The sequence below is a fragment of the Panthera pardus genome, unplaced genomic scaffold, assembly GCF_024362965.1.
Source record: "Panthera pardus isolate Hobbes unplaced genomic scaffold, ASM2436296v1 HiC_scaffold_20, whole genome shotgun sequence".
Taxonomy (NCBI): domain Eukaryota; kingdom Metazoa; phylum Chordata; class Mammalia; order Carnivora; family Felidae; genus Panthera; species Panthera pardus.
The window spans coordinates 92,411,750-92,432,397 of record NW_026526766.1 but is presented as its reverse complement, the minus strand read 5'-3'; the positions used below and the strand labels follow the sequence as shown (position 1 = coordinate 92,432,397).

The following is a 20,648-nucleotide window of genomic DNA, read 5'->3' as shown; positions in this document are numbered from 1 at the left end:
GACGTCCGTTCTATTCAACTTAGATTGCTATCCTTATTTTTCACACTCCTGTCACGGCATTAGGTGGGCTTTTCTTTTTTTAATGTTTATTTTTGAGAGAGAGAGAGACAGAGCATGAGCGGGGGAGGGGCAGAGAGAGGGAGACACAGGATCGGAAGCGGGCTCCGGGCTCTGAGCCGTCAGCACAGAACCCGACACGGGGCTCGAACCCACAAACTGTGAGATCGTGACCTGAGCCGAAGTCGGAGGCTTAACCGACTGAGCCACCCAGGCACGCCTTGAATTTTCAAACCACGCGTGGAATTACGTCATGTTTTCTCAAACTCTCGTTGCAGACACTGAAGCAGACATCACGAGATGTCTGTTACGGAGCGGGCAGGAGTCCAGCTGGCGGCAAGCAGACCCCCGCCTGCTCTGGCAGCACGGCCGCCCGGGGACAGGCTGGGGGAGGGAACAGTTCGGCCGCCTCTCCCCTTGGACAGAGACCCGCGCCACCGGCCGTGCACCGAGGCCTCTCCTCGGCCTTTCCCACCCACCGGGCCACGCCTGAGACAGGGGTGAGGCTCCCAGGAAGACGGACCACGGTGGGGAAAGGGCCTCGCACCGCAGTCTGCACACGCGTGCACCGGTGACATGCCAGCGATGTCCTTCCGCAGGCGCGTAGGGCAGGCCCTCATGAGCCACAAGGGCCGCAGCTCCCCACGCCCGGGGGTCCTCAGCACAGGTCCCCAAGCAGGGAGGGAAGCCTTGCAGGAGCCGGAGCCCAGACAGGCCATCGGCCCCCCGGGGAGGGCACCACGAGCTGCTGCCGCCCGACCGAAACCCACCCCCAACAGGCAACACGGCCGTGTCGGTCAGAGAACAGGCTCCGAGCCAGGGTCGGACACGCTTTCCCTCCTGAGCAATGTCCTTACACGGTGGACAGAAAAGAAGGTGCACGGGTGGCCTGAGGCCTGGCCCACGAGGCGGTCCACAGCCGCCACGCCCAGGGCCGGCCCGGGGTGTTGCCTTCGAGCGGTTCGACCAGGAATGTGCTTCCACACGGAGACTGCAAAGCGCACCGCCCCTTGCGTGGGGCTCGGAGTCAGGGGCACGGAGGCCACGGCCCCGTGGCTCACTGCTTTGCCGTGAGGCAGAGGAGAAAGTCACGAGGCGTAAGAACCTTCCAGTCGGTCGCTTTAAAGACAGGGCACAAATAATGGAGCGCGAAGCACATCCCTGGTGCTTCGGGAACAGCTGGGACTATATATATATATTTTTTTATTGCTTACTTATTTTGAGAGAGAGAGAACAAATCCCAAGCCCACTGCATGCTGTCAGTGCGGAGATCTATGTGGGGCTCGAATTCACGAAGCTTGAGACCATGACCTGAGCCGGAATCAAGAGTCGGAAGCTTAACCGACTGAGCCCCCAGGCGCACCGCGGCGGAGACCGCCTCAGGCTTAGAAAATGTGAGATTCGCTACCTGTAAAAATTTTTACTATTCTGTCCACAAGTTCTAAGTCCGAATCAAAAGAATGAGAAAAACCCAGATCTGCGGAAAGAAACACTTCCTCACCACACCTGTGCTCAGCCGAGCGGGGCGGGCGAGCGGCGGAGGCCCCGGGGCAGCGAGGCGGCCCCCAGCCCGCACCTGCCAGCGCAGCCGACAGCCGAGCGCACCCAGGTCTGGGCCCAGGCAGGTGGGGCCGCTGCAGAAGACGAGTTCAGAAAAACATCTGAAAAAGGCATCGAGCGGTAAGTAACGCGCAGCACTGAAAAAAAAAGCAAAGCGCTGACCCATTTTCTCATTTTGCAACGCGAGTAACGTTTACAAAGGAAAGGCAGCCCCACTGGCATCCGGTCCGCCCTCGGAGGCCTGGGAGCGCTCGCCGGGCCCATACAGACCGTCCGCTCCAGTCGGAACCGCCGTTCCGCCCCCAGGACGTGAGCCCGGGCAGCCCGCCACGCCGAGGGGGCAGCGACTGCCCGGAGCGGGACAGGCGCGGCGGGCGTGCCTTGTCGGGAGCGCACAAGCCCCTCTCCGGCGCTAAAGTCACACTAGGACAATAGCAAAAAGGGAATTCATTTATTAAAGAAAAATCATCTGTGATTTCCTCTACGTAAGTTAGCACTGACTTCACACTTTGGGTTGAAACATGCCTTCTCCCAAGTGACAAGCAGCACCTGCGGGTCGGGTCAAAGAGCGTGTCCAGAGCCCAGAGGGACACTGTGGAGGGAGGGGACGCGTCCCGGGGCATCCACGCCTGTAAACACTGTTGGAGGCTGGAGATGCGGCCGGCCGTGCACGCTGCCATCACACGGGTGTCTAAGCAGAAGATCAAAGCCGGAGAAGGGCCCCCGAGCCCTGACGACCCGGGGTGGGGTGCGGAGGGCGGGGTCCGGCGAGCCTCCCCCTCCCCCCCCCAGCCTGCGGCACTGGCACCGAGGGGTCTCCACGCTCTTCCGCGGCTGGCTGGCGGGCTGGCGGGTAGAAGAGGGCCGTGGCTGGGGCCGCGCCGGCTCCCGGACAGGTGCTGGAGCCGTGCAGGGGAGCGGCCGCACTTGCGCCTACGTGCGGTTCAGGGTCTGGAAGATCCTGGAGATCTGCAGCATGACCGGCCCCGTCTCCGGGTCGTTCATCCACTGGGTGCTGTTCAGTGGGTTTTCCAGCATGTCCTCAAACGCTGCGGGGAGAACACGGCAAGGCCGGCTGAGACGCAGCTCTCGGCACGCGGTCAAGTACCACGGACTTGCCTCTCAACCGGCCTCTGAAGGGTGAGCCGAGTATCCGGGTCACCCCTCCCCAACAACCCCCCGGCAACGTCTGATCTGCTCAGCCCACCGGGGCACCCGCGTCTCCAGCCCTGGGCGGGCAGGCGGCGTGCCCGTGTGCTTGCTGGCGCACCGATTCTGGAAAGCAATCTGGCAACGGCTATCTGCGATCTTAAAAATAGTCGCAGCCTATGACTCAGTAATTCCGATTCCAACCCTATCCTGGCAAAATAATCAGATGCAGAAAAGACATAAAAACACTGTTGCAAATTTAACGATATCTGATTGGGAAAATGAGAATGTTCAGTGTTCAGGAAAGGACTTAAAAAAACCGGACGCGGGGCCACCTGTGCGGCTCAGTCGGTTAAGTGTCCGACTTGACTTTGACTCAGGTCATGATCTCCCGGTTTGTGAGTTTGAGCCCCGTGTCAGGCTCTGTGCTGACAGCCTGGAGCCTGCTTGGGATTCTGCATCTCCCCCTCTCCCTGCCTCTCCCCTGTTCACACACGCACTCTCTCTCAAAACAAATATCAACATTTAGGACATTTTTAAAAGAACAACAAAAAAACCCGAACATTAAAAATGTGAGCAAGGGGCGCCTGGGCAGCTCAGCAGGAACCCCTCATCCCAGGGTTGTGGTTCGAGCCCCACGTAGGGTGTAGAAACGACTTACAAATTACATCTGACAGAAGGGGTCTCCCAGCACACGGCTGTCCCCCGCAAACCCTGGCCGTGTGAGCTCACAAGCTGCAGGCGTCACGCACGTCTGGAAGGTGCCGTCCTCCCTCCGGCCTCGCCCGTCAGCACACGCGGAAGTGTGGAGCGGCCCCACGCGCACCAGCCTCGGGGAGCGCACTCACCCTGTCTGCTCATGGCGCTTCAGGGCCACACGGGACCGCGGAGTAGCAAGGAAGTCTGACTTGGTCACTTGCTTGTGTGACCTGACAGCCGTCCCAGCCCTTAAAACCACCGGGGGACCCCTGATGGGCACCCTCCGGAAACCAGTCGCAAGTATCGGACAGGGAGCCCAGAAGGACGGCAGCGCGTCCAGGCGAGCTCGAGGAAGCACACAGCGTGGGGTCAGTGAGGAAGGACCGGCTGCTCCGTGAACGTGCTGGGCACCCCACCCGCCGCCTCCTGGCACCTAGAGCCGTCCTGGGGACAGGGGTAAACGGCGCGGGGCCCCAGGGGCTGGCTGGGACAGACGGCAAGGACGGACATCTATCAGAGCAAGGACGGTCTCCTACCAGACTCACACCTGCCAACGTCCAAAAGAAACACCTGTCCAGAACAGAAGCGCGAACAGGACGTCTGCACATGCGACGAGACAAAGGCAAGGTGTGGACACAGGATGAGCCCTGACCAAGCCCCAAGGTGGAGGTGACATCAAAGCAGCTGGCAGACGCGGGTGACGGGGGGGTGGGGCTCGGGGCACAGACACAGGCACGCTGCCCCGAGGGGCCCACGGGATGATGAAGGCCCGCTCCTGGGGTGGGGGAGGGGACCGGAGGACCCGCAGGGCCCAGAATTCCACACTGTTGGTGGTGCCTTTTTCAGTTTACCGATTTGAGAGAGAGGGAAAGCGAGAAAGAGAACAAGTGGGGGAGGGGCAGAGAGAGGGAGAATCCCAAGCAGGTTCTGTGCTGTCGGCACAGAGACCGACGTGGGGCTCGAACTCTCGAACTGGGATCATGGCCTGAGCAGAAATCAAGAGTCAGAGGCTTAACCGACCCGGCCACCGGGCATCCCCAGGCTCTTTCCATCCCATCCTCTGAAGCCAAAAGGATGCGTGGTTCTTAGCTTCGTTACTATTCTGTGAGTCACAAAAACCATACGTGCTTCCGGACGCAGGCTGTTTCACGGTCAGACGGAGGGCCAGAGAAAGCCCTCGCGACCAGAAAGAGCAGAGGCCAGTGTCTCCCGCACACCTGGCCCCGGCCCGCGGGGCGCTGCCCACGCTCTCCTCAACCTGGACGGGCCACTCTGGTGCCCACAGCTCGTCCAAGTCGTCTGCACGGGAGGCCGCCACACCACGGCCGCAGCCCGGCCGCTGGGCCCCACCGTGACTCAGGCAGGAGCTCCCCGAAGGTGACAGGGACATCGGTGTCACTCGGTGAAATCCACGCGATGTGGCGGGGCCCGCCCCTGGGGAAGCCCACGTACCTAGTAACGTTTTAGGGTTGGTCAGGCCCAGCTGCACCACTGGATTATCCAGGATGGCTTGAAAGAGGGGGCTGTCGGGGTCAATGCCCTTGTCCAGCTCCTCGGGGGAGGGCTTCCGGTCTCCCAGCAGCCACTCGCACTGCGGACGCAAAAGTCACATACACGTTAGTCGCTCCTGAGCCCCCACCGGCAGCGGCTGCCCCCGGGGAGGGGCCCAGGCCGGGGGCTCCGATGTCGGCACGGCCGGCAGATCCCAGCACGGCGGTTCAGACAAACGTGCCTGGGACTTCTCGGCAGGACCCGCACAGGGCGCTGGGAGGAGAATGAAGAGAAGCATGGGACCCCCAGGCTGCATCCCCGGGAAGTCCCCGCCCCACCACCACGCCCTCCTCAGGCAGCTGTCGTGGGTCCACAGCCTGGGACCCGTCCCAGGTCAGCTCAGCCAACTAACGACTCACGTGCGTGCCAAGGAACGCACGCGGTCGTACAAAGACAGATCCCGGGGCGCCTGGGGGGCTCAGTCAGTTAAGCGTCTGACTCTTGGTTTCTGCTCAGGTCATGAATTTGCAGCTTCGTGGGTTCGTTCCCCACGTCGGGCTCTGTGCTGACAGCATGAAGCCTGCCTGGGATTCTCTCTCTACATCTCTCTCTGCCCCTCCCCTGCTCGCTCGCTCTCTCTCTCAAAATTAACGTGCAAACTTAAAAAAATAAAGAAGAAAGAAAGAAAGAAACAGAGAAAAGAAAAACAAGGCCCAGAACTTTCTCAGTATGCAAAACATGTTATACTGTGACACCATCTACCCTCTCGTCTCCCTCGGAAAGAACGGACCGCCTGAGACAGGAGCCTGATGCACGTGACGCGGGCGAGGGGAGAGCGTCGCTGGCACAAGGACGCGTGGCGGTACTCACGGCGGCGTTCTGCTGGTTGTTGTTCACTCTGAGGGCGTCTATCACTTCCTTCTCGTCGAATCCCATCTCCATCAGGGAAATGACGGCCTGAAGGAGAACCCACAGGCCACTCAGTGCACGCTCGCCGAGGACCAGGGAGCCGGGCCGTGTGGCCCGGATCCACACTGGAAAGCCTGCTGACCAACATGCCACGGGCAGGCCACGCCAGCATCAGACCCTTTTAGGTCTGTCCCCGTGTGTGGCCAGAAAGGTCTCCACCAGCACGTGAGCTCTCTGCAGGGGCCCCGGTCCCCAGAACGAAAGGGGGAGGGAGAGACCATGAGGGAAGCAAACCCGACTGAGGTGGGGAGAAAAATATCCTGCTCGCTTGCGGGAAACAGAAAGGAGGTTTCTGCACGTTTTATCCTTTAAAAAATGACACTAAAATTAACTTCAAACATCTTACATTTGACAAAATATAAACTGTAAACATACACGTTTGAGAATTCTCAGAGGGAACGACGACCCAACGTTCAACATCCTGGGGATGAGAGATGTACGATTTCAGGACAAAAACCACAGAACACGTTACATCCTTCGCTTTACCCTTGACTTTTATTGTGCAATCTTTAAAAGGGTCAATTTTGGGGGGAAAAAAAAAGTAAAAGATTTCATCAAGTTAACTGCCTGGAGATCAAACCACACTCTTGTGAACTGGGTCCCCGTCTTCTTCCTGGCACACTTTTCTGTGTTAACCACTCTACCTCGCACACACCCGGGTGTGGGTGCTGGCGGCCATGCCCAGGCTGCACCGGCCCGACAGGTGTCTCAGAGAGCACCCGGCGGGAAAGGAAGTCAGCCGGGGCGGCAGCCAGAAAGATGCTTCACTGGGGCCCAACGGTGTCCACTGAGCTCACGAGAAAGCATCTGTGCGATGACCCACTTCCTTTCCTTTCCCGAAGCAGCTCCTAACCCCAGGGCTGGCGGGGGTGGGGGTCCCCCCGCAAATCCTAGGAGAAGAACGCACCATGTGGTAGCTGACCCCCGGGTCACATAAAATCACCGGGACCTCCCACTAAATTCAAGCACACGGAGATCTTCCTGTGAATGTCAATAAAAACCTTCCTCTCCTTTCACTCACTCCCAGCTCAGCCTAGAGAAACCATGGCCCAGTCCTTCCGCACGGGGACTCTGGGGTCACGCCCCCAGCCCGCCTGCCAGGGGTCCACGCGCTCACAGGCCCCAAGACCCGGCTCTGCCTGCCCCACGCACTGCACGCACTGTCCCCCCGCAGCTGGCGTTGGCGTGGGGGGAGGGGAAGAGACCGCGAAAAGTCCGTCTTGGTCTCAAGTCCAAGCCCTGCTCCCTGATCCAGACCTCCTGGGAGCCACACTAACACTCCCGTCCTTCCAGACTATTCTTTCAAATGGTGTGGAACCAAAGGGTGGGAGACGATGATGTCCTGGGTCAGCCTCGACAGCCTTTTGCAACAATCGTCACAGAACCTCTACCACAAAGAGGGGACAGGAAGGCCTGGCACAGGCATGCGTCTTGGGAGAAGAGCACCTCAGGTGTCACTCAGCGTCACGAGGCTGAGAGGGCAGCAAAGACCACCGGCTGAGCAGTGGTGTGCCCGACGAGGACAACGTGAGACCACCCTCCAGGGAAGTCCGGAGCCCAGAGGAGCACAGAGCACCCTCCAGGAACACGGCCTCCCCTCCCATGGGGCTCAGCCCGGCGCCCAGACCAGGCTCTAGAAACACCAGCTACGGGCTCAGCTGTAGCTGAGCTCACAAGAAAGCAGACAGAACAGCAAACTAGCCGGGGAGGGGGCAGGAGGCATTAGCAGGGCCTGGGGGTCAGGGTCTAACGTGCACACGCAGACAGGATGTGGGCCTTGGGTCCACGTGAGAGGACGAGCTGGAGCTTATCGCCGGCACCCTGGAAGGGGTCTGTACTTAAACCCAGCACCCTGGAAGGGGTCTGTACCTAAACCCAGCACCCTGGAAGGGGTCTGCACCCCCAGAGGGAAGAGGAGCCAGAACAGCACCGGCCGCCGTGCGGGGAGCGGTCGGCCCCCAGAGCCAGGGCTCACACCATGCGCTGTCAGCGCGAACCGGGCCCCTGGCGGGAGGTGCCGCTCGACCCAGGGAAACAGGTGCAGGATAAGCTAGGGTGGGCATCCCACGAGCCCGCGGGTGAGCCCCCACGGACGACACGGCACCCCAAGCCAAGTCAGGAACTCACGGACTCAGAGCCCTAACACCTCGAAATGACCCATCTATAATCTGAAAGAAAACCGCAGTCTTAAAGCACAGAAAACATCCAAGGGGAAATCACGACCCTGGTCAAACGACCGAACAGTGGAGAACAGGGAGCCGCAGAAGCACGCAGGAGGAGGCGACAGTGGGGGGCAGCCACACCAGACACAAACGTCAGCCGGCCAAGTGCAGCCCGAGACGGCCCAGGCCTCGGGTCCTGACATCCCGCAGACACCACGACCAGGTGGTCAGAGCCTGACCGCCTCCCTGTCCACAGACAGTCCTGCGGCGCCCCAGCCTCTGGTATCCGGGCAGCGTCCCCGCCCAAGCCCACGGCTCACTCACGGCAGGATCGTGGACAGGACCATCGTGAGTTTTCAGGTGACAAATGAATATGTGGAGGAAAAACAGCCACCTGGATTCACGTGAGGACAAGCGAAAACCAAACCTGGGCCTGACGACAAGCCCCTCACCAGGTCCAGCTTCCTCCACACGGCGCAGCCCCACGTGGACAAACGCCAACCCCGCCGGGCGGTGTCCAGGCCCCGGAGCACGTACCCGAGCGTCGGCCCGGAACTCCCTTTTCCTCCGGATCTTCTTGAAGATCTCCGTTAGCTCATCTCTGGGCTCCTCGTCTCCCGTGCTGGTCCCGGCCGCCTCGGAGGCAGCCTCGGGGGCGGCCTCCGCCCCTCCCGGAGAGGCCTGGCCCGGAAGAGGCGTGTCGATGGTCGGGTCTTCTGCGTGTTCGATCAACCACTCCATGGCCTGAGGCACCGACATGCTGAAAGGTGACAAGAGACTTTCCAGATGGCCCAGGCCAATCACTGAGGGCCTCCCACCTCCTTCACATCCCACGGAAGGCTCTCTGGCTTTAGTGACTTCTCCGGCAGGAGCTGGGGACCCCTTGGGAGAGGCCGTGGCCCTGGCCCCGAAACCCCCTAAGACCCCGGCCACAGCACAGAGACCCATTCACTAAGCAAGGACCATAAGCTTATGAAGAACGTGACACTCTTAGGTCCAAGGCCAAGAGCAGAGCCCCCCCGACCGTCCTCTGGCTGTCAAGGCGCTCGTTTCAGAGCTGAGTGTGGACGCAAAGGCAAGTGGCTGCGGCGGGGCAGGCATAGGAGGCTGCTTAAGAGGACACGGCTCCGGGCCGCCACGTCCCTGCCACAGGCAGGCTTCCACGCAGCGCTGGCAACGACGGCCCGGGAGGACCCGGCCACCCTGGCCCGTCCCCAGCGGGGGCGAGGCCACATCGCACTGTCCTGAGACAATGAAGGTGCCCACTAGCTTACCTCGGGGATGTGCGTGAAGGATTTCTCTTTAAAAACTCACATCTATCAGAAACGGTTCAATCAGAGAGTTTGGGACGGAGGACGTCACCCCAGGGGAACCCACAGCATCGGCAGCAAGGGGAGGAGGTGGCCCACACGTACTGGTTCAGCCGCAGGGCCTTGGCGGCCCTGGTCTCCGGGAAGCCCATCTCCGTGAGCTGCCGCAGGGCTGCCTCGTCCACTCGCCCGTCCTCCTCTTCGTCCAGCATCGCTGTGGGCGAGAGACGGGGCGACCCGTGAGGGCCGGGCCAGCGCGAGGGGCCCGGGGTCCCAGGTGCGTGCCGACCCCCCGAATCCTCAGCAAATCCACACGGTGCCTCGGCCGGCACCCGTGTGGACAGGAGCCCGCGTCAACCGGAAGCACAAACATAAAGCACTCTTCGTCCCCCCGTGTGACCCCGGGGGCCGTGGCCAGTGAATGGGCGCCGCGGGGCCCACGGCGGGTCCAAGCGCAGGATCGCGGCCAACCCGGGCTTGCTCGTACCGTTCGCCTTCTTGAACAGCTCGACCGCATCCGGGTTCAGCGCTAACAACTTCTGTGCCACCTCGATGAGAGACACCAGGATCTTCCGGAGTTCCGTCTGGAACTGCAGAAAAGGAGAAAAAGGCTCTTAACTGCTTCACGTGCCCGAGACCCGCCTGGAGGTGTAACCACGCTCCCGGGCCCTAGACCCCACATCCCAGTCCCGACTATGCTGCTGCCACTTCCGCGACACGGACACCGACGGGAGGCAGAGGCGGGGGAGACCGGACCGGCAGGACTCTGTGCCCGGTAGGGAGGCGTCGGACGGGCGACACCGCTCAGCCCCTGGGCTGATGCAGAAAGCACCCGGCACGGAAGGGGAAGAGAGCAGCCTGACCCGCCGGGCCCCCCGCACAGGCCTCGGGCTCTCACCAGGAAGAAGACTGCTGGGAACTCGATCAGAACCCTCTAGGGGTGGGTCCCCGGTCCCACGGGCGACACAGAGGCCGGCCACCACTCGTTCCCACGACGGGCCTCCGACGCCGCAGGGAGGACACGCACGGGGCAAACCGCGTGCGGGCCGGGGCAGGCGTGCAGAGTGCGATGGCACACTCTGCTGCTGAGGTGAGCAGGGCCGTGGTGGCACTCTCGGAGCGGGCGGCCACGCGGTCCCAGTCCGCGGGGCACGGTGCACCCTGCTGGGACCGCTCCATGGGACACCGGACACACCCTGCTTTTCTAGCTCAGGACTTCGCATCCAAAATTACTAAGGGTCCAGATTTCTCTCTACCAGTTTTTACCAAACTTCGGGCAAAACCCTAGTAGTTTCCAGTAGCATCTACCTTTGCGGTCCCACTTTCCAATGTCTTCTTAACCTTTTTGTTTTGAAATCGTTTAAGGTCTACGGAGAAGCTGCAAAAACGCACACAGAGCTCCTGTTTGTCCCTCCCCCCACCTCCCCAAGCACGGCCCCCACGCAGGCGTGAGGAGCACGTGGCGTGGCCCATGGCGGGCACTCACGTCTCTGATGTTGGTCTGGACCTCGGCCCGGTCCATGTTGTAGGAGGGCAGGTTGGCGGTGGCCCGGAATATAGCTTCTCTATCCGGGGCTTTCTCTTCTTGTTTTTTCTACACAGAAAAGTAATCAGAAAGTCTGAAACGAATAGGGCGCCTGGGGGGCTCAGTCATTAAGCCTCCGACCCCTGGTTTTGGCTCAGGTCAGGATCTCGCGGTTCGTGACTTCAAGCCCCGCGTCGGGCTCTACGCGGACCGTGAGGAGCCTGCTTGGGGTTGTCTCCCTCTCTCTCTGCCCCTCCCTCACACGTGCGCATGTTCTCCCTCTCAAAAATGAACAAACATTAAAAAGAAAAAGGAAGTCCAAAACGAACACGAGAGCAAGAAAAGGCAAGGCCGCATCAGCCGGAACACGGGCTCCAGCGGGGAGAGCGCCTTTCCCGAGGGGGCGGGCGCCGCTCTCGCCTCGGCAGAGGGTCCCTGCGGGTTCTGTGCGCGTCCTCGGGGACAGAAGATGTGATGCTCTCTGGGGACACGATTCCCGCCCGTCATAACCAGAGGGCGGCAGGGCAGGAGAGAAGGCAGACACGGTGTCTCGTGGCCACAGGGAGACCGTGGCTGTGCCGGGGCGCCCGACGCAACAGCACATCCGCACCAGATGGCAGCGACTCCAACACAGAGAACCGGAGCCATAGAGACTGCTCCTCCGAGACAGAAAACAGACGGGGGTCAGCCGAGCACGCGCAGCAGGAGTCCAGCCGGAAACCAGGCCAGGCCGACGCCAGAGCCCGAGGGAAGTGCCCAGGTTGGGAGTGAGAGGCCGAGGCCAAGAACAGTGGCCCTCTACCACCCTGCTCGGCCAGCGACCGCCTTGGAGAGGGCAGAGCCGGGGAGCCCCGGAGCCAGGCAGCCTGGGCTCAGCAGCCGGAAAAGGGGGCCCCGTCCTAACCCTGGACGAGACCCAGTCCCTGCGCTACTCGGCTTCAAGGACGCCCGGCAAGAGACACACCCCCGTGGGAGGAGGGAACAGGGCCAGGTCTGCGCCCCACAGGCGTGACCGTGGACCAGCAGGCGCGACCGTGGGCAGAGAGAGCAGCCGGTGAGCCCCTGGTGCCTCTTGGAGAGACGGCAGCCAAGGAGGCCCCGGGGTGTGAGGAAAGCCTCCAACACGAGGGACAGAGACCCGAATGAGAACGGGGAAGTAAGGAAGCGTGAAGGAGACGACAAGAGGAAAAGGATTTCACGCCAGAAAACCCTTGGAGATGGGGGCGCAGCAGGAGGCCATCACCGTCGGAGGAGACACCGCTGGGAAACGTAAAAGATCACCACCAGATAAACAGGCCACAGCAGTCAGGGAAAGATGTCCAGGAAATCGCCAACATCCAACCAACAGGAACTCCGGAAAGAGGGAGAGAAAACGAGGGGAGGACACTGTCCAAGAACAATCCAGAAAAACTTCTGGAACGAAAACCCACGAATCTCTGACTGTATGTGCCGGGGGCGGGATCTGCATCAACGCAGATCATGAACTTCCAAAGCCCTCAAGAGCCTTGGGTGGGGGGGGGGGGGGGGGGTGCTGGAAGACCCCAGGGGGAGGGGAGGGGAGAGGAAGCAGAGCAGGGACCGGGGACAAGTCAGGACCGACCAGCCGCTGCCGGCCACATGGAAACCCCGGACACCGGGCCCAGCACCTTCATCGTGCAGTGCACGCACACAGGTGGTGCTCACCGAAGCCACTGGCCGCTGCAGTGCAAGGCCGCAAGACTCCTTTCCCTTCCCAGATGCTAAGGGAAGCCAGGCTCCGCCACACAAGTCAGCCGGAAGATATCGATTCTGCAGGTGGACTCCGAACGTGGCCCTAAGATCACACTCCTGCAATCACACCTGCACAGTCCCGGGGGCTGTGAGTAGGATGGATTTTGTGGTGGGATAAGCTCAGGCTGTAGCATACTCAACTTTAAAGGAAATGCCCCCCGCCTTGGTGGGCCTGACCTAATCAGGCAATCCCTTCAAAAGAAAAGTGCTCTTTCTTGCCAGAGGGAGAGTCAACGCGTGAGAAATTCTGCCACTGGCTCTGAAGATGCAGGGGACCGTGAGGCAAGGAATGCGGCGGCCCTGACTGACCAAGCAAGAAAACAGGACCCCGGCCTGTTAGCGGTAGGAACCGACAACCACCAGAACGCACCCGAAGCAGACCCTTCCCCAGAGCCTCCAAAGAGGAACGCGCACCGGCCGCACCTTGATTTAGACCTGAGAGCCTAAGGCAGGGCCCAGCTGAGCGCACCCGGACCACTGACCCACAGACCTGGGAGCTGTGTGCTGTCTCAAGCTGTCGTCTGTGGTTATGAGGCAGGCGGCAGCAAAGAGTGTACGGATATACAAGATTCAGAAGCTCGGACACAGGGGGTGAGACGGGAAAGCCTAGAAGCCACTGAGGCAGAGGGACGCGGCTGGAAAGAGCTGGAGGGACGTCTCCAGGACAGCAGGAGCTGGCAGATGGCCTCACACATGTGACCCTGTTTTCAGAGAGATTTATTAATCCGGGCAAAGAATTTGAAAAACTTAGCAATAACCCTACAGAAAACAAAAGAAGGAGGGGCACCTGGGTGGCTCAGTCAGTTAAGCATCATCCTGCTTCGGCTCAGGTCATGATCTCAGTTTGTGAGTTCGAGCCCCACATCAGGCTCTGTGCTGACAGCTGGGAGCCTGGATCCTGCTTCAGATTCTGTGTCTCGCTCTCTCTCTGCCCCTCCCCTGCTTGCACTCTGTCTCTCTCTCTCAAAAATAAATGTGTTAAAAAAAAAAAAGAGAGAGAGAAAGAAAAGAAAAGAAAAGAAAAGAAAAGAAAAGAAAAGAAAAAAGAAAAGAAAAGGAGGAGGCAATTGTGGGTTCCAGGAGAAAGTTGTATAAAAAAGGATAGTCTTAGGGGTGCCTGGGTGGCTCAGTTGGTTAAGCGTCTGACTTCAGCTCAGGTCATGATCTCACGGTCTGTGGGTTCAAGCCCCACGTCGGGCTCTGTGCTGACAGCTCAGAGCCTGGAGCCTGCTTTGAGTTCTGTCTCTCTCTCTCTCTCTCTCTCTCTCTCTCTCTCTGTCCCTCCCTCACTCATACTCTTTCTCTCTCTCTCTCTCAAAAACAAACATTAAAAAAAAAAAAAAAAAAAGGATAATCTTAGTACCCTTCCACTCCTAACAGAAAACGACATTATACACTAATCCTAACGGAAAGCCTGAAATCTTCAACCAGCGTGGAAACAACCAGGGCTATGATCTAACACACCAAACACCAAGAAGCCGAAGAACCTAAAGCTGATATTCTGAGAAATAATAAATTACGCGTGCTGTTTATCCATCAGGAAGAGAATCGCTCAAGGAAGAGCGAAATGAGTTAAAGATGTTGCCTTTAGGGTGCGTGACTCCGGTGGGAGAGGGAGATGCTGCTTTTTATTGAGAGACCGGTACCATTATTTGCCTTCGGAAACGCATGTTACTTTCACTTAAAATTAATAATAATTCACAGAAACGAGCATTAACGTCTTGCGATGTTTTGTTTTGCAAACGTGCGCAGACAAGGTGAACTGCCGCGTGAGGTCCGCAGCCGCAAGTTACCCAGAGCCGCCGTGGCGGTGGGAACCCCATCGTCTACACTGGTTACCACGGGCTCGCACTGTAACTGGAGAACCGCGTTCCGCCCAGGCAGTTCTCAGGGACAGGCAGGGGCGGGCCCGGTTCTGTCTCCCGGAGATGGGGGGGGGGGGGGGGGCGGCTGGCCCATCTCCATGCCAGTGCTGTGGCCGGGTGTGGCCACAGATAAGCCCCCAGGCCCTCCCCCCGTGCCGCCTGTCCCAGAGGAGACCCTGAGATAGCTCACTGCTCAGAGGCCCACGGCCCACGGAGTCTGGCCTGCTTTCTCGGGGGTGAACGCCCTCCCTAGCGTTTCGGAGCAGGAGTAAGAAACTCTGTCCCCAAGATAAGTGAGGAAAAGTTGTGAAATTGGTACGGCAGCCCCTTTCCAACAGCAGCGTTTTGCACCTGGGCGCAGGTGTGGGAGGCCCCCCGCTTCTCCAGGAACTTCCCGAGCACGAGCCTGCGCTCCTGGCACGGGGGCCCAAGTGTGTGCCCGCCACCCCTTCCCCGTGCTCCGGGGGCCACCCGGGGAGAGGAAGGAGGGCGCTCCCGGAGATCGGGGCGGACGGGTGGCCCGGGGGGGCGGAGTGCCAGCCACGCGGCCAGCGACCAGGAGAGGCTCCGCCACGACAGAGAAGCCCCGTGACTGTGACCGTGGGACGCGCTGGGTCCGCGAGCGGCCGGTATCCAGAACCGCGTCAGGCCGCGGGCTTCAGTGTGGGGGCCTCCTGCTGACAAACACGTCCAATTCCCAACTCTGAGACTCACCTTTTCTTCTGTGGACACGTCGGCCATCTTGGGCAGCGGACTCGGGGCACGCTTTTTTATCAACAGTAAGACATCTAGAAAGGAAACACGTCTGTCAAGCCGGTTACCTCCCTTATCCGTGAAATGGCAGAACGGGCGCCGGAGGACCCGAGGACACAGGAGCAGGGGCGCCCTCCGGGTGCCCCCCAAGCCGAGTGCTCACATGAGCCCCTTCGCCCCCCCCCCCGTGCGCGTGCAGGTCCCCTGGCCCGGCGGGAGCCCGGCTGGGGGTCACACACAGCACGGCCCTGACAACTGTGCCAAGAACGGGTGGAAACCTCACAAAACGCTCCTGTTTCAACGGGCTCCGCTCTCGGAGGCTGGGGGGCCGGTCTCCACCCTCAGAGCTCAACCCGGGGCGTGCGGGGGGGAGGGGGGGGCCGCGGGCCGCAAGGCTGGCAGCTCCCGCCTGGTCCCCAGCCTGACCCCCACACTCCACGGAGGTCTGGGAACAGTACTTCCGAAACGGATTATTTAAGAGAATCCCAGAATTAAAACCACCCTTTGAATGACATCTAGAAAACCAAAGGTTTCTCCCCACACGCTTCGGACGCAAAGCCTAAGCGACGGGACGGATGTGTCTGTAGCAGGAGTGTCTTCCCAGGACACCGGCGCCCTAGGGTCCGGCCGCACGATACAGCCGGGAGCAGCCCTGCAGACCCTGGGTTTGCTCAGAAACAGAATTAGAAATGAGGTTCACAGCTGGTTTCTCAGATGGATGCTGCCCGTTCCATTTCGGTCTGCGCTGTTTGTCACAAACGTCCCACAATGCGTACTTTGTTGTACCAAAGGGAAAATAAAATCCCTTCAGTGGACCCAGTGTTCTCGGCCGGTCCCAGCCTGGAACGCGGACGTCGAGGGTGCTTTGCCTCTCAGGTCCCCCGTTCCCACGGGTGCCGCGGCTCCCCCCGCTGCCCCGTGAGGCCCCTACCTTGGTCTTGGATGTTCTCTTCCAAGATTGTTTTGGCATCACTCAGCACCCTCTCCGAAGCAGCGTGTATTAATTTGTGATGGGTCACACTTTTGGGGTCTTCTAAGCTCCCATGAGCACACTGGGGGGGAAGAATCATATATTTCAAGACAGAAAATAAATAAATCATAATGGTAACAATACGGGACCTGACCCTCAAACCCCAGCAGGAACGTACTGGCTACTAGCTAAAAAGTCAGAGCACAGACGAAGTCAAAGAATTCTCATCGATGGCGGAAGCCAAACAAAAGGCCGCAACATCTGATCCCTAGGGCAGCAATCTGTCCACCAACCCAGTAAGTGCTCCTGAAATAGGTTCACGGCTTGACATAAAACACCCTGCTGGCAATCAGTGGCCACCTGAATCGCCTCCCTAGTCTGCAAAGATCTGGAGCAACGTTTTAAAATGAAAACAGCAGGTCCACCCTCACCTGAAAACCTAAAAACCTAAGTATGATTTGTGTACTTTTTCTGTCTTCCAGACACACGGAAGGGGCTGGGAGACGGTGAAGAGAGAAGGCGAGTCCGCAGACAGTAGAAACAGGGCCCTGACCACTGAAAAGGCCGCAAAACCCCGAGAGGAGAACGACCAGCCTTCACTCGGCCCTTGGCTTGCGCTCAGCACGGGACCACCACACAGATCCCGAAGCAAGCCGCAGGTGCCCCGGGTGGGGCCCCTCCTGGGCGGCCGAAGGGGACTGGCCGACTGGCACGCAGTTGTGACTCACTGGCCAGGGCCTCAGGCGCCCCAGAACGTGGCATCGGGGCAGGGGTGGGGGGACACTGAAGTCCAGGCAGGAGAAGGTCGTGGCAACACCCGGAACACTCTGGCTTCAGGGGGGCTGTTGTGCACTCACATCGACGGGCAAGGATGAAGGGCACAAAGAAGGGCCCAGCCAACAGCAAGATCCGCTCCTACATCTGTGAGAGCAGATGCCACCCTCCCCCCACTTGCCTTGAATTCGACTCTGGCTCTGCTCCCAGAAATACTGGGTGTGCTCCTTCTAACTCTGAAATTCGCAGGCTAGCTGATCTGACAAGTTCAGAATACAGTCTATGAAACACAATTTTCCAAAACAACCCTCATGTGGTCCCTGAGAAGACTGTGCTGTGCAGCCTGTCCACGGCGTGCCAGGAGCACAACACAAGCGTGAGTCATCCGCACACACCGTGACTTCATCCTGCTCCTTTGTTCTCGGCACAGACGCCCCGAGCAAGCGAAGATTCGGCAGCAGGACGGCCCCAGCGGAGCCCATCACGGGAGCCGGGCGCTGACACCCGCTGAAGCTGCTTCCTCCCCAGAAGGGTGAAGAGGCCGTTCCTCCTACACGTGACGTGACCTCCCGGGTCATCCCAAGACACACCGTCATGTGATCTCATAGCCATATTAACAGGTGCCGTGTCACGCAGTGACAATTTCACAAGAGACCCCAACTGATGTGGAAAGAAAAGAAAAGCTACAGAGCTCATCAGGTTCTTTACGACTTATGGTAAGAACGCTCCTCATTAATAAAGCAACACGCTCCCAGGAGTACCACTGGGGGGGGGGGGAACCCACAGCGTCCCCTTCGAGGAGGAAGGGAAACATTGCGCCAGCCTGAGTGTGCACCAGGGGAAGATTGGGAAGGAGAAACAGAAGCCCGGGCGGGCTGAGCCTCACTGCCTGCTGCAGTGACACTCAGGCGATGGCTTCCCGGGTGACGTTCAAGTACACAACTTGAGGACACCCGTCGCTAACTACTGCATTCTGACCGGCTCGAGAGACGGCGCGTCCTGCCTACAGAACAGGACGGGCACGGAGGGGGGAATACTTCCCGACCACTCAGCTCTCGAGTCCCGAGATTTACGTGGCTCCCCCACACCTGGAGAGACTGCAGAGTGGAACAAAATCTCAATTTAAAGTAGGAGAGTGCCAGAAAAATCCCCCACGACACACCTCAATCCCGACTGGAATAATAAGTATCAGGAACGTGGTAATTAGCATCTTATTCCAATTGGCTGCCTAATGAACCCCAAGAGCTCCTGAAATTCATTAGCAAGCAACAGCGGATCAGCCCGACAGCTCTCACTTCCTGTTCCCCTTCATAAACTAATATCATGATAGCTATGCAAATTAGTGAGTTAAGTCAAGTGCCACCCCGATTTACCCACCGACTTCTCCCTGCCTGACTCAGCAGGTGTCGCTCCAAGTCCGGGCAGTTCTGAATTGACAGTCCGTTTCCCGTTATTCCATTAATCCACAGGTTTGTTCTGAGCACAGAGAGCCTGGCTCTGGACATGTCAACACAGACCCAGCCCTCGAGGAGCTCCTGTCCTGGGTGGGCTGGGGGGAGGGAGGGGGAACAGCAAGTCGGGGAGGTTTTTTTGGCTTTTGTTTTAAACGTACAGGACTCGGGGCGCCTGGGTGACTCAGCCAGTTGAGCGTCCGACTTCAGCTCAGGTCATGATCTCGTGGTTCGTGAGTTCGAGCCCGGCGTCGTCGGGCTCTGCGCTGACAGCTCAGAGCCTGGAGCTGCTTCGGATTCTGTGTCTCCCTCTCTCTCTGCCCCTCCCCCACTCATGCTCTGTCTCTCTCCGCCTCTCAAAAATGAATAACATTAAAAAAAAATTTTTTTTAAATAAATGTACACGACTCAACAAGCAACAGGGCCTGGTTCTAACAGCCTGCACGCTCACGGAGCCCCCAGCCTACCAGCCTGCTGTCCGGTGGGTTTCTAGATGGCGAAAACACCCGACTGGCCCCCTCCTGGATGTGAGGCCAGGACCGCATCCTAACTGACATCCAGCGTGTTCCAGAAAGGGATCTGCTCTGGAAACCAGAATGCCTGCCTGCCTTCGCCAGTCACGAAACAGCTCCACAGACCCTCACTCCCAAGTGACTCAAAAGTATCTTCGTGCGTAGTTCCTACAGTAACTGGAAGTTCGCCCTTGGAGAGGACGCTCGCCACAGTACAAACGTGTAATTTACTACATGGAATCCGCACCAGAAGACTAACCTAAACCCTGACAAGAAAACACCGCACGGGCCAAGGGCAGCGGGAGTCAGGTGTCCCAGCCTGCCCGAGTGGAGGAGTTTACAGAGACACGGCCAGCAAGAACTACTTCCAAAAATTAGCAAGCTAAGGAGCCAACTATACAGGGGTATTTCACATGAACTGACCGTTAAAAAGTGGCTTTTTCAGCGAAGAGACTCTTCTCCTGGACCCACCCGCCGAATGGATGCAAAGGCCACGGCAAAGCAGGGGCTCGGGGACGAGTCTGGCAGCGGCCCCATTTCAGGGACTCCAGCTCGGAGGCTCAAGCGGCCAGAGCCAGACCCCATGCCAGCCAGCGGTAAACAGCTCCAGGTCGCCCGCCCCGCAGGGAAGGGAAGCCACTTCTCCTTGGCGGGTCCCTCTTCCTCGGGCCCCCGCTAAAAACCAAGAGCCTCACCCCAAGCGCAAAGGGAGCACAAATGATGGAAAACCACGAGGCCCTGCTCCGCGCGGCGACTTCACCTTTCCTGCCTCAGTTTCCCGGCCTGCCCCGAGCTCCTCGGGCTGTGGCAGGAGTTGATCGTGAAGCGCTCGGCCCGGAGCCGGGCCGGGGAGGGCGTCGGGAAGGTGTAGGGGTTGGGGGGGTCGGGAAGGGGTTGGCTAAGGAAGGGGGCGGCCGCGGCCCGGACTTACGTGCTTGAGGCAGCGCTCCTTGAGCTTCTCCACCGAGGTGTCCTCGGTCGCCTCCTCCAGCCACTCGGCGCCGTCGGACGCGCAGATGTGCAGCCGCAGCACCTTGCCCGCGAAAATCTTCTCCTCCTGCACGAACATCGCGCCGCCGCCGCCCGGCCTGCGCCCGCCGCCCGGGCCGTGAAGGTCACCGGGGCGGGGCTAGGCCGCCCGCGCGCTCCCTCGCCGGCCGCCGCCGCCCCGCCCCGGCTCCCCCTCGGCCGGCCGCCCGTCACTTGCCGCGGGCCGAGCGGTCGCCTCGCTCCCGCCGCCGGGCCGCCGGGGGCGCGCTGTCCCCGCCGCGCCGGAAGTGCGTCACAGCGCGCGCCCGGAGCCTACCGGGAGATGTGGTTCTCCCGTAGCCCCGGCGCGCCCGTCGCCGCGCAGGAAGTGCGTCAGAGGGAGCGCCCGGGCATGCCGGGAGCTGTAGTTCTCTTGCTGCCGCCTCCGTCCCACACAGCTTCCTTGCACTTCGCAGCTCCGGGCCGCAGGCACGCGGGACGGTCGAGTCTGGTGATCAGTTCTGAGATGCGCTCTGGGTGAAAAATACACAGCAGGTCTCCGAGAGTCCGCAGGGAAAAGGAATGAAAAATACTCCCTGTTGTCTTTGTATTGACTATAAGTTATTGATTATAGACTGTTATATGAAATAACAGTCTAGGTG

At 59.8% G+C, this 20,648-nt stretch overlaps 1 protein-coding gene and 1 long non-coding RNA gene across 2 annotated transcripts; both read right to left on the bottom strand.

The window, feature by feature from the left end:
* Positions 1-2,049: 2,049 nt before the first annotated feature.
* On the bottom strand, positions 2,050-20,262 carry UBAC1 (UBA domain containing 1). The gene is made up of 10 exons (XM_019435933.2): positions 19,949-20,262; positions 16,242-16,362; positions 15,272-15,345; positions 10,884-10,991; positions 9,885-9,987; positions 9,503-9,611; positions 8,625-8,847; positions 5,827-5,913; positions 4,918-5,056; positions 2,050-2,666 (listed from the first exon to the last, which is right to left on the bottom strand). The coding sequence occupies exons 1-10, from the start codon at positions 20,084-20,086 to the stop codon at positions 2,551-2,553; spliced, it is 1,218 nt and encodes a 405-aa protein (XP_019291478.1). The 5' UTR covers positions 20,087-20,262; the 3' UTR covers positions 2,050-2,550.
* On the bottom strand, positions 6,402-8,615 carry LOC128778669 (uncharacterized). The gene is made up of 2 exons (XR_008424406.1): positions 7,826-8,615; positions 6,402-7,794 (listed from the first exon to the last, which is right to left on the bottom strand). It is a non-coding gene; the product is annotated as an uncharacterized LOC128778669 (long non-coding RNA).
* Positions 20,263-20,648: the final 386 nt, after the last annotated feature.